The sequence below is a fragment of the Cardiocondyla obscurior genome, linkage group LG01, assembly GCF_019399895.1.
Source record: "Cardiocondyla obscurior isolate alpha-2009 linkage group LG01, Cobs3.1, whole genome shotgun sequence".
In the NCBI taxonomy this organism is placed as follows: Eukaryota; Metazoa; Arthropoda; class Insecta; order Hymenoptera; family Formicidae; genus Cardiocondyla; species Cardiocondyla obscurior.
In genome coordinates this window covers 310,410-324,089 of record NC_091864.1, presented here as the reverse complement: position 1 = coordinate 324,089, position 13,680 = coordinate 310,410, and the positions used below count along the sequence as shown (strand labels likewise).

General features: G+C 41.9%; 3 protein-coding genes across 6 annotated transcripts in view; 1 reads left to right on the top strand and 2 right to left on the bottom strand.

The window, feature by feature from the left end:
* LOC139106409 (atrial natriuretic peptide receptor 1-like) overlaps positions 1-7,711 on the bottom strand; it is a 73,685-nt gene extending 65,974 nt beyond the window's left edge. Inside the window, exon 1 of the mRNA XM_070663167.1 lies at positions 6,870-7,711. The gene's annotated coding sequence lies outside the window, so the exon portion shown is untranslated. The remainder of the gene's footprint in view (positions 1-6,869) is intronic.
* Positions 1-13,680, top strand: part of Mitofilin (inner membrane mitochondrial protein mitofilin) — a 72,659-nt gene that overhangs the window by 19,360 nt on the left and 39,619 nt on the right. The gene's annotated exons all lie outside the window — the stretch shown is intronic.
* Positions 9,242-13,612, bottom strand: LOC139106678 (atrial natriuretic peptide receptor 1-like). Its single transcript, XM_070663617.1, has 4 exons — positions 12,127-13,612; positions 11,853-12,023; positions 11,605-11,779; positions 9,242-11,496 (listed from the first exon to the last, which is right to left on the bottom strand). The coding sequence occupies exons 1-4, from the start codon at positions 12,422-12,424 to the stop codon at positions 11,253-11,255; spliced, it is 888 nt and encodes a 295-aa protein (XP_070519718.1). The 5' UTR covers positions 12,425-13,612; the 3' UTR covers positions 9,242-11,252.

Here is a 13,680-nt window from a genome sequence, read left to right as displayed (position 1 = left end):
CATGTGACGTAAAAACCGACAGATCTTTTACTTCGCGGAGATATGGGAGGCTGGTAACGTCTTTTTCACGCTGTATCTACGGCTCTACGTTTTCGCGCCGGGTGTTTGCCGCGAGAAAAAGAAAAAGAGAGAGGAAAAATGCGGAATGGGACGCACCTGCTGAATTAGGGATGGAAGAATGATGGTATTACACGAGGCAGACAGCGTCGGGCAAACGGGTCGTACGTGACCGCGCACGTCAAAAATTTTCCCGGGTCGCGATAGACGCGGGTCGCGTAAGTTTTAACTCGCCGCCGTCACGGCGAGATGTAATCCAACTTTAACACCTCGCGAAACGAACGCCGCGCGATTCGCCGGGAATACTGTTCTATCTCTCGGTGACTTGGTGATTTTGCGCCGCTCGTGGAATTAATGAACGTCGCGACATTTATCTATCATCGAGTCCACGTCATTTTGCCGCAGCCACTTCGGCTCGTTCGCGTGCTGAACGCGAGAAATCGCGAGCGGCTTAATCGCGAGAAGATAGGAAATGGATTTTCCTCCCGCATAATTTCGTGGAATTCTTGTACCGGCGCGAGAGCTCGTACTTGATTCATTGCCGCTAGGCACGTATTCGATCGATACGCACGGAGTATGTCTTATGCATAGATCTCGCGCGATAAAAACGCGCGAGCGACGTTCTGGATTACGCGATTACGTACCGGTAAGTCGGGGCGAAAAATTCTCGTAATTATCCGCAACACGTTGTCGTCGTAGTTTACAGGAAGAGTTTACGCGACGCCTCGCGATATTGACAACGCAATTTAGCTCGGATAACGCGTTACAGTTTACGCAAAGTTTCACGCCGCGATAAAGCAATCGTTACGCGGAGGTTCGGCGCGGCGAAACTTTCGCAATTTTGCCGTATCGCATCCATCGATCTCGTGGACGTAAATCGGTGACTTTCGTATTCATATCCCGTCGTCAGCGATAAGTCGTGGAATTGTGTTTCTAGTTAAAATAGGTTCCCGATACAGCCGATAATCATTTCGTTACGAAACGCCTTCGACGACTAAAAGTCTATCACGGTAGTAATACCGGATTTCAAATCTCGGTATGAACAAACGCAGCCTTCGTGGCATTCGAATTTAATTGCGAGACTTCCGCTCGCGAAGGGAGAGTTGATTCTTGAATCGAGTAACTTTGCAATAATAAAGGGAGACTTCAAAGTGACGCGCAAACGGCGAAAAAGAAACGTGAGGCAGGCATAAGATTCATCTTCAAAAGGACACGGATTAATCGCTCATTTAATTTAATCCGTCTCTGCGTTCAGCGACACTTTTTAATTAAAAATTAATTTAGAGCCGGTCGACAGTCGAGTAGATGTGTCAAAAGATAAATGGCTTGGAATTCCGGAAATTAAACGAATTCGTTAAAACGCTTGTTCCGCATAATTTTGTGCCGTATTGAAAATTTGCCCGGAAGGGAGGAATGCCGCGTATTTGCAATAGATAACTGAATATTCATTAACTTGTACAAAAGAATGACGTTGCAACAAGTGGCGCTCCACGCCAGTTTTATCAGACCGTGCTCTTCGTGATTTCGTCGATTTATAAAATATTACGACCCCGGCGAAGAATTTTCATAATTAAGAGGAGTTATAATTAATTCACGAAATATCTTTCTGCGCGAGTAAATTTAAGAAGATAAAAATTGCCCGGTTGGAGATAAAAATCAAGGTAGCAGCGGGAAAAACAAGAGCTTTATCCGCGAGATAAAAAGAAATACTTGAGCTTCTTGAAAAACGAAAACCAAATATTGCCGATAAGAATAAAATGCTTCAATAGAACACACTTGTTATCGAAAGAAGAACAAAACTCGCAAATTAGTAACGAATACGAAGCTTTTCCAACAAGAAGGTAGAAATGGTATTTGGAAGCAATTATTTGAAGCAATTATTATCTTCCGATTCGATACAATTTCAGCTGTCCGAATTTGAAACTCATTAACGGAGCGAAATGTTTTAGTACATAAACGATACGCGTCTATATTACGTTTTTGATACAGCAAAATGCATGATTGCGTGAATCAATTATAATAAATATTATTGCAAACACACGTCAGAGGCTAGGCTATCAATAATTCTCTTATGTATTTACCAGTTAATTAATATGCCACGAACGTGCGCAATGATTAACATAAACAGCTTTGTATAATTTACATCGTTCTATGAGCAATTCGGTAGCGTTCGATGGACAAAGTAGTATCGTCGCGATATAAATAACGTCACGCACGACTGCATATTTGAACAATAAGGCATCCGGCGATGGCGTATAATTTCGCGAGCTATAGCCATTCCCGTTATCGTCAGGTTACACAGCCGAGAGAGCTGATCTTGTATTCCGCGGCCATTTTCAGGTCGCGAGTTCGGGAGTAATCCCAGTTTTCAAACGACACCGCTTGTGACTTTCGTGAAGCACCGCCCTCTCATTCCAGGGGCTGGTGCTTCATCGAAGTTGAAGGGAACGGTGGATTTAACGATCATCGGGAAGTCGCGTACGGGTGAGTTAATTACCAGCCACCGAGCAGCGCGTTTAATTAAGTCACGGTTGATCTATTAAAGACCGTCGCCAGAAACCCATGGCTGGGTGTCCTTTCGTCCCGCTCGAATAAATATCACGATTGTCATCAAGAAGACGACGGATGAAAGCGTCCGACGGTGTTCGCCGTAAATGAATTCAATCGAATCGTCAGGAAAAAAAAAAAAAATTGCGATAGGTCGGATACGCTCAAAGTGCAATCGTAAAATTAATTGTAAGCCGCATAACGAAACGCTCAAAAACCACCCTTTATTGTGACGTTTTATTTTACGCAAATATTTATCCGCTAGCCTCTAATGTGCGAATCGCTAAAAGCTTTGCATTCGAAATGACGTCCCGCGCGTAAAGGAAAGCGATACAATCACTTATTTTTTTTTTTTTAAGTACTTGTGCAAGTACACATCAATGTTGCTCGCGCGATGTAGTTGAATAGTTATATCGCCCTACACCGAAGGCCATCAAGCGTGGCGCAATTTAGCGCAACTTAACGTACAGACGAGGCACGTAACTGCGAAATATGCTCGAAAAGCTACTCATGGCTTTTAGCGCAGGCGGCGCCATAAAGCCGAAAAATTTGCTGAAAAAGTGCTTGACGCGCGGGTTACGGTGTCGTAAAAAAATTTTCCAAGCGCGACAACTTTATCTCGTATTCTGCGACCTCGCGGCTCGTATCCGACGCGTTAGGATCCCGACGACGTCTCTTGTTGGACGAGCGTACCGTCATCTCTCATCGCGCTGTTACGCGAGGCAGACATCCAGTGTCACGCGAACAAACTTGAGAAACTCGCGAATACTGGCGTTCGCGTTCCTGTCGTTACGATCCGAGAAGAAAAATTCGGAGGATACCTATTTTCGCGTTCCCTTCTGTTTTCCCGCCACCAAATATTTTAATCTTACACAAATATGTTTGTACGCATCCCCGCGCGTTTTCTAACTTGCCATTTAGTTCTCTGATAAAATTATAAATTTGTTATTACAGTTTTGCCTTAGTTGTATTTTTTAGTAAAATATAAAATATTTCTAGAGCGGGTAAAAAAAAAGAAAGGGTTTGCTAAAAGTGAAGCACATTGTGCGTATGCAAATGGACGAAGGATTGACTGAAATTGAATACTCTTTCTCTCGAAAATCTCGATGCAGCGCGGTGCGCGTTCTGTAGAGTCAGATTAGGCGGGAGACGGCTTTAGAGATACGACAATATGTAAAACACGAATTCTAGCGCTGGATTTGTAATGCTGTAGTGTTACGTAATAATAGAAGAAAAAGTAAAAAACAAAATTTAAAGCACATGGGTGTTAAACTCGCGAGTTTAAGTTCATATTTTGTAAAATGTCATGAATATAAAATCGCGAATATGGAAAAGAGATACACAAAAAGATTAAACTTAATATCCAAATAAAATAAATAAATAATCGTCAAATGAAAACGCGATTTTCAGTTTTCGGGTTCTCTTTCATTTAATTCGTATTAAAATAAATGTTGCAATCGATTATTGCGCAGGATTACAATGTTAAAATAAAAATTATAATTGATTTTTATTTCAAAGATGGGTCAAAGCAAAATCATAAAAAATTGTTCCGCTTGCGCCGTTACTTTTCTTCTATTAATAACTAATAAATTAATTTAAAGTAAAGTAAAAGAAATGTTTATTCAATACTGAACCGCGAAGGAAATCTGCGCGGATCTGAAGAATTTGGCAGAGATTCTAATATTTTTATTTATTCCGTGTTATTTGAGATACGGAAACGAATACAAATACTTACTTCTTTAGCAAATATAGAAAGTTAAACTAGACCTCTTCCAGATACTTAATCAACTAAAGCGGAGGCTCTTAAGAAATATATATGAGCATACAGGGATAAAACTTTTTCGGGGTTCTTCCGAAAGACAAACAGATATCCGACGGTCGTATTTGCCGCAAATAAATCTAGACACAGCTATACGCTAATTAAAATATTATATAAAGTTAAAAGGCATTTTCTACATACTTTCTGTCTTTTTTTTTTTCTCTTTTTTTTTTCTAAAAGTACAAGTAAGCTACATGGCTGGACATTTTTCCGTTTCTTTTACTTTGTTTTATCCAGCGTGATCGCAGCCGTTCTCAGTGTCCCTCGTTTTCCAAGTTTGTCAAGTGCACAAAGTACATAACAGCCTGCCACCGCGTCTTTTGCGTCTCTCCCACGTGTATGCATGTGCCCGTGCATTTTCATTCGGTACACGTATTTCCGAACGAGAAATCGCGCCGACGTTTACACATGTCCGCGCTCACTATGCGATACGCAACGAATGCAATCTGGGATTTCTTCAATAACTACACACAGCTCGGTAGCTCGCATTGAGACGGAATACACATAACGAGATGGGTGTCGCACGTAATTCCGACATCTCGCCGTTCTCATTTTGATAGCGGAATTTTCGCACGCGGCAGACGCGAGAAGTTAAAAACGCGACTCCATTTCACGATGCAAAAACTGACGCTCACAATTCAAAGTAACTTTCTCGCGTTTTTTTTTTCCGCCAGTACGTGGAATCTAAAAAGAGAACTCATCGGGATACCGGCGGCCTCGTGTCGTCCCTAAAATTCACATAAACCAGAACTTAATCGAAGTATCGAATCACTTACTCAAACTTCGCAATGTTGTGCCGGATCAACTTTGCGTACGGCCTGTAAAAAGTTTTCTCAAAACGAACGTGAGAGGACTTACTGTGCGATCAATAAGGAGATAAATTTCTTAAGAGTTTTCGGGATTCGGCGGGAGACGAGACCCCGACTTGTTTATAATTTAACGGGAAAGATCGGGCGGTGCGGCGTGCAAAATTTAATCGGGTTTCCTCAAAGCTGGCCGAATTACAAGCTTAATTGGATCGCCGGCAATCGCGTTTTGTAAACATTCGGAAGTACTTGACGTTTGGCCGATTGCATTCACGGCGCGGCCCAAAACGGGAGCGCGAAATTGCATAATCACGTTTAATTTGCGAAAAGCGCATTCCCTAATCCCACCGCGTAATAAAACTAAACCGCCGTGCAGCCTTTACAGCGTCGCTGAATCATAAAGTTTATTACGCGCGAATTCGCGCAAGAAAGCATCTGGGTGTCATCCAGTCATCAGTCTTACGTCTCGGTTAGGAAAGTACATCTGAGACGCGAGCGGAAAGATATGCAAATATATGCGTGAGATATGAATTTAAAAACGAATTGACGCGTCCGACACAATATTTCGCGAGCGGACGGAATCGGGAGACCTTTGAGAATAAAATGGAGCTTCTTAATTCCGCTTCCGTCACTCGGAGCGATGCATAATCAGATCTGTAATAAGATTCATTAAATAATGCCGATTAAAACGTCTAATTAATTTTATGTCGACTGATATTCGTCCTGATATTTGACACACACGCCCGAGGCTCAGGTCTGAATTATGTAATCCCGTTTTACTTATGAGAGTCACGAGCTAGCTCGTTCACGAGGCGATCGCGTTAAAGTGTTCCAAGATCTTTTATCGCAACGGGATCATATGAAATTCGCGTAACACCGCGGATCTTTGCGTCGGAGAGGATCCATCGCGACGGCGCGAAGTTGAAGACTGGACCGGGACCAGTGTGCGTTCGTGTGCGCGAATGTTTGCCTTCGTCGCTGATATGAGTCGAGGAAAGCAAAATGCAAAAGGCCGAGGAGAGGAGGACGGAATTTATTACCGCGGCAGCTGTTCTCTAGTCAATTTGCGCGGGAGGGGAAACATTAGCACGGGCTCTTTATGACTCGCGTGACGCGCGCCGATCGTTTCACTCGTTCTCGCATCGGTAACCAACGTTCCAGAAACAAAAAAGCGGGACAATTTGTATCGAGCGTCAGCACAATTTCTTGCCGAGCGGCTGTATATGACGGCCAAGGCCGGTAGCACGTGGTGCCGGATAGCACGTCGGCCAAAGTCGAAATTGGCAATTGCCAGCTGCGTGGCGAATCCTTTTTTTCCGAACAGCGCGGATAAAAGCGCGTGGAATTAATTTAGGAATGAGTATAACACACGTATTTTTTTTTTTAATAATTTTTTTAGTCGATTTAAATAGCGGGTGGATTTTATTTAAATAAAGCTTAGAATTATTTTTCTACGAATTTTTATCAAGCGAATTGAGGTGAAAATTAATATGATTCTGTGATTTGTGACGTTAATTTTTGAAACTGATTTTGCAAACTGCGAATTCCGTCCATTTTTCGTTGCAGCAACACCGAGTTTAATTATAATTGTATCATGAAATTTAAATCTTCGCTGCGTACATCAGATGTATTTTTCCCACCAAGTTTTATTAGTTTCCGCGTCGGGCGTCTCTTGCATTTCGCGAAGTCCGCCGATCGTAAGCGCGAGCAGACTGGTCAATTTGCACAGGAATCGGGATCCTTTCCTTTATAAAAGAAAAGAAAATATCTGGAGCATCCAACGGGGTAATGTCACGTGCTTTCCGGTTGAAAGAACCGGCAGAGACAGCTCCACGCACGACCGAACAATTTCGAACTCGAGATGTCTCGGCGCTCTTTACCGGAGATAGAGAAGAGCCCCGCATGTCTTGCCGATGTCTTTTTAACGCCAAAAGGCACGCGCATATCGAACTAGTGATGCGGATCGAGAATACATCAGCGTTCGCCAGCTGTGTCTTCACTGACAGATCGACAGTATCCAGGTTCTCACTGTATCCAATTGCGTTCGCTAGCAGGATCGATCGGATTCACAATTTCGAATTTTTCGCTCGTCAAATTCATTCAGAGAATTTTTTCATTAAATTCAACGTCATGCGTTGCGTATGACATCCCTTGAAAAATAATCGGTTACGAGGGTGGGCCAATTTACAATCTCTCGATCGAGGTGATCACCGATCCGACACTCGTGTTTTACGACGCCGGGTTTCGATCTGTAGGACGTAGCGCGAATTTAACGCCGAGTATCCCGATCGCCGATCCCGCCGGCTTTCCGGTTCGCGCTCTTCTGGAGCAAGCTCGGAACGCGCGTTTGAAACTGAGAGCGAACCGAAGGAAAGCACGGTGCTCCGGATCGCCCACCAAAGTCGACGATCGCGCCTCCTCCTCTCTCGGCGTCCCCTCGCTCTTCGCCGCACTCTTCCTGCCACCGGGTCTCTCTCTCCTTTCCTCCCTTCGGCAGCTTCGCCGCCCTCTCGTGCCTTTACCCTCCTTATCCATCCACCAATCTGTCTATCGGTCTATCTTCTCCGGTGGTCTGTTCTCTTTATCGCGCTCTTGCATCGCACGCGACCAGCTCGCTCTAGGCGAGCACGCCACTCCGAGATCGTATAGGTGGATGTTGCCGTGCGCCTCCACGAAGGAAGCACAGCCAGGATGTGGAACGCATGCGTCGATCCTTTCGAAAACCCTCCGTGTGCACCACACCTTTCATTCCGCATCGAATCGCCATTGAATACAGAGTGTTTAAAGGGTCTCGCATCGAACGCGGTATCCGCAACTTCCCTTTGTTCTCGTCTTTTCATCAAACACTGTAATTGCATGAAACGTTCTACGGAAATCTCAGGAAAGATACATCTGGGTGTTCCTCGATGAACTCGGCGCGATCGTTTTTTGATGGAATTTTATTCGCTTGTAGAGAGTAATATTGAAAGATCACATTTCGCGAAGATATTTTATATGGCAAACATAAGAACTCGCGCGCGGAATTTTAACCCGACGAGTGCGAATTAATTCAAACGCAACTTTGCTAATTAATTTCTGCTTAACTTTTGGTTTAATGAAAATTGCTTTAAAACTTGCCACTCAAGAAGTAAGAAGTTTGAAATGGACAAGTCGCAGTAAACGTCTCTCTTAGGATTTTTGACCGCGAGAAGAAAGAGCAACTCATTTTCAAATTTGCAACGCAGTCTGAAATATTTTTCGACATACCGCAAACACGAAATGATGATTAGTCATATTTTACAAAATTTTATTATAACTTTTTTTCGGATTTTCATTATGTTATTCTTCCGTGAAATTAAAATTAATGAAAAGTGTCTTGCTTAAAAATTGTTTTTGCATCCAAAATGTCACGGCCACTAGAGAAATGCAAATTTTATTCCGCACACATAAATCTAGTGCTTCGCGAGGCGAAGACATACGTCGGGTAAAAAAAATATATAATGGGACGCCTTTCTATTGCACGCTTTTATCGATAACGTACCGTGCTACACGCATGCTCGCAAATATTGGTAGAGAAATAGATTTCATGCATTATCTAAAATCGTATACGTGACAATGCGCAGGGGAAGTTATCAATAAATCAAAGATTGCAATCTTTAACTACATGCTTCCTTCTTTATTGCATATAAATTTTTTCTTTATTATTCGCCAGTTTTTAAACATGCAAAATAGAAAAAAAAATTGCTACCCCCTTAATTTTTATTTAATTATCGCAGCAATAAAATTTTTTTCCGCTGATATTAAGCACAATAATCCTGCTCTTCGAAAGTTATGGTGATAATATGTAGGAATGATACGCCGCACAATTTGTTTTAGTATTAGCTTGCGCTATTTGAATATTTATTAATATTAAATTGAAAATTCTTTTCAAATTTATTTTAGAATTTATTTTATTTCGAATTTATTTTAGACTCTTACGCCATCCGTTTCGAGAACGTGTTTTCGTTATTTATTGTAACCTTTCTTTAAGGTCAACATTTTTTTTTTTTTTTTAACGAAAGAACTGTCGATCGTGTCATTTATGCAAGAGCTGCTTGCGTAGTACTTTTATCATTTAAAAATAGATTTCTAAGAGACAGAGAGATAGAAAGAGACACTGAGAGAAACTCGTTCGTTTTACGATTTTAGAATACATTTGAATAACAGTAAATCGATACAGTGATACTAAAAAATATTCATAATATCGAGAACGTGATATAAATTAAAAAGAAAAGGAAAAAAATTTGTTTTTAATAAAAGCTTTGCTAAAAACATTATGAAACCAGATTGCAGTCGGAATTATCTCGTTAACGACCGAGTGATTAAGAATCTGTGATTTCATTTGAATATCCGTATTTAATTTAAGATCCGATTGCGTTTAAAGTAAATGTTAAAATAGAAGATGTCTCAATAAAAGAAGTTAAGGAGTAGCGACATCCATCTCGATCGAAAATACCGTGAGGAATGGAAATCCAATAAAGTAGGAAATCCAAAGTGATTTATACCGCGAATAAAAAAAAATATAGAAAGAAATATACGTAGTTCGATTCGATAGTCATTAACCATTTTTCTTCGGGCTCCATATCGCTTCTTTCGGCGGGTCGAAAAAACTTGGGATCACCGGTTAATGTCTTTATTATGAGAGACATCGCTTTTAGTGACTACCGAGCTTTGTGCTTTGATGTCATTCAACTTTGTCGCACACGCCGTAAAAAAATATGATATTTATGCCGCACGCGGAAAAGTATCGTAAGTGGCTATTTGCATATTTTCGCGGCGCATATGCATCACCGTGACACGTGCATTTGAGAGCATTATGCAAGCAGCCACTTACGGCCGATGGGTTCTACGAATGTGTCGCATGCAACACTTTAAATAGCACTAATCTTGTAGATTCATTAAGGAAATGTTTAAATATAGACGCGATGACGCGCACGGCCGCGCGAGGTGATATCAATAATAGAAATGTCCGAGCGCGATAAGTCGCGCGATAACGCACGAAATGAGATATGATAAGGCCTACGATCGAACCGATGATTAAAAAGAGTTAAACAAAAAATTACGCAAATATTTTGTTATCTGGGAAAGAGATAGTAAGCGGGCAATGTTCTAATTGAAACTGCCGCATATATTAATAGATTACATTATTCGTATGTTTGACTTTTTATTTACTTTTTATTTTTTATGGAATAATATAATCGTAGTGTTTAAGCAAAAAAAAAAATTAAAAATATAAAAAACCATTATATTCTCAAAATGAGAGAATTACGACTGTCATAAGACCACTTGAAGTGATTAATGCCTATAATGTATCATCTTTCTCTTGTGCCACTCGAAATATTGATTACTGCCAAATTTATGGCGGATGCTTGAAGCAACAACTCCTTCGACATCACGAGACAATCGACGAAAATATATAGAAGTAATATATATTTTTAATAAATTATGCACTATTTTTTACTAGATTTTATATAATGCGATAAAAAAAAATACAATAGAAATTTCTAGGATTGTAATGCATTTATTATTAATTTTAAATGCATTTGATCGGAAAGCGCTCGTAGTAAAACTGATCGAATTATGATCTTATAATTGTCAGTTCTTTACTTATCAATTGCTATCTGCATATTAGTCTTTATGCGATTGCAACCGTTGAAAAAGATCGTGGGTACGATAGGCCTTATCAGATTTTTCGTTTCAAGACAACGACGTTATAATTAAGTACTTGTTTACGGCGAACGAGGGCGGTATTGTCTGCTTGATCACTTAAAACAGCGGTATGCGATAAATATGGATAAATACTAAACGATTAATATCTTCTTAATCTGACTTTGATAGTGTGGAATTTTTACGAAGAAAAATGACGGTGGGAACGCACAACTTTATCGTCGAGTGAATGAATGTGCAATGTAAAAACACATGTCGATGATTAGCTCTTCGTGTATCTGTCAGTCACTTCTCATTCCATTCTAGGAACCCTTAAGCGTCGTAGTAATTAATTTAAATTAATTTAAAAAAAAAAAAAAAAAAAAAAACTTACCGCTGTAGGAATTGCCAACGTGATCGCTTAAGGCTTCTGGATAATCGCTGGGGGTTGTAGCTTCCACATCGAAAGTGCCATAAGTAATATTATGCTCCCTCTTGATAAATTCGACCATCGATTTCATCATTAGCTGACACGTATGTCTTCCGCCAATTTTACTCTGTCCGTTCGTTGCGTACACGAGATGCACTTTGTGCCATTTGTAGCTGATTGATAAAAAATAAGGTTTTTTAAAATAATTAGAAGACATACGTAAAGATAAAACTATTACCGCATCCGTTTAATTAGTAAACAAGTGTATTAATTACACGTACCGGTTCATTATAGCCATAAAAAATTTAGCGATATCCCTGAAAGCCAAATTGCCGACTCTCGTAGTCATGAAGTATTCGTCTTTGCACTCGACTTTCTTCTTGGTGAAGTCGAACGTGAAACCTCCCGTTGTAATTAACGGTGCACCAAGAAACTTTACCACTCTGCCGACAGCAGCTGAAAGAAAATGATTTAATGCCATAGTGGCGAATCCGTAAATCCGAACGAATCCGAATTTAAAATGACGTACCGACGCAATAATCGCATGCCGGTCCGAGAAACAAATGCACGCAATGCGCATAGCTGTCGATTGCGCCGATCTGTGCGTACATCGCGTCGCAATAATCATCCTGCGGTAGAAACTTCATTTCCAGCCAGGGTGGCAGCAGATTCCGCGATCTCGCCTCGTACACCGCTAGATCTAAAAGGAAAAAAAAAAAAATAAAAATACGCGCGTAAGACTCGAGTTAATTAATTTCAATTCTAATTTTCCGGTTGATTAAATGTCCCGAGCAGTCTCTTACCGAGAACCGGGAGAACCTTGGGCAGAGAAATGTCGTATCTCGGGTCGGCCGGCAAGAGAACGGCGACCCGCAGCTCGCAGGAGACTACGCCGTCGCGGTTCGTGCTGCACAATGCTTCGCAGTCGCGATGCAGGTGCACCTCACGGCACGTGGCTTTGCCTTCCGTCTTATGCAGCAGCCATAAGATCGCTAGCGTGACGATCCCGCGGGTACCCATGGGTGCACACCGGTAGACCGGCCTCAGATCGAACCCTTCGTCGCGGCGGGGAAATCGCGAGGCATCGTCACTGACAATCATCCGATAAATATATCCGTCATCGCGAGAGAAATTTCTCACCACACACGAGATCCTAATTAGTAAGATCACTGTAAGATCGCCGTCTCACAATCGCTTCGGTCTTTGTAGTTTATGCACGCGTTCACATTGCACTATTGAGTTGTCTGGCCGCATTTGAGGCTGTTTCACTTGCCGCTTGTTTCTAGCTCGGTGGAGAGTAGCTCGAGAGCCTCGGCTTCGCCAAATGGATTATCCTTTAGCGAATTGCACAAGAGCATTATGTGCCCGCGTTGCGTCTTGTGCGATTGACTATATTACGGTAGAACTGCTCAGCGATCGGCCTCAAGGATCGCTGAGAGCCTGCCTAATAAAATAATTCCGTATTCCCTTAGTTTTCTATCCTTCAGAATTAATTTTTTAGTAAAAACATAAAATTAAAATTAAATTTAATTAAAGAGTAGGCTATCGAGCTTTTGAAATTCTTCGGAAAAAAAGTTTAAACCTGACAGCCGTCAAGCGTTTCACTTACTTCCTCGTAAACAACGCATTTATGTAATTTCCCGTTATCTGATATTTCGAGAGACGCAGAAAATCATAGAAGATTGTAGTAATTGTAATCGATCTTTATCGCAGACGCACCGCATTAGTTTTAAAACTATTTAGATTCCATATCGCGGATATTTTTAACGCGTTTTATCGCGCGCGACATCTCGCCGGTGCGCTTTAGGAATCCCATCAGCGAGAGGTTACGTGTAACACGCGATTACATAGGAGAAAAAATTCACGCGCGAGCTGTTACGGGACACCAGGCTTCAGAGATCCACCGACCTCGTACCTCCGTCTCTTTGTCTTTTGCCCGCGAAAAGCGCGGAGGGCTCGAAACTCGAGAAAACAGGGAAGATGGCTTTTTTTTTCGTTGCTAGATCGCGAGAGGAGGCACTATCGAAGGCACCTAGTGCCCGATAAAGGGTGCGATATCGCCGGTTTTATTCCCGAGGGAGGCACACGTCGAAATCGCCCGAAATACACTGACACTTCGGCGCCAATTACGCGACCGTCCTGTCCCGGTGACGAGCGGCCACTTACGTACGCGCGCGCCTTTATCACGGGATATCATACGTCGATTGATAGCGGTTATCGAAAGCTCTGATGTGCACACTCACGCGGCTTCTCCCTCCCACGCGGAATCTCTAGGGGTTGCCGTTTTATTCCCATCTCGAGAGTATCGTGTTACCCGCGAGAATTTCCTCCCCGTATCGGCTTGTGACAGATATTCT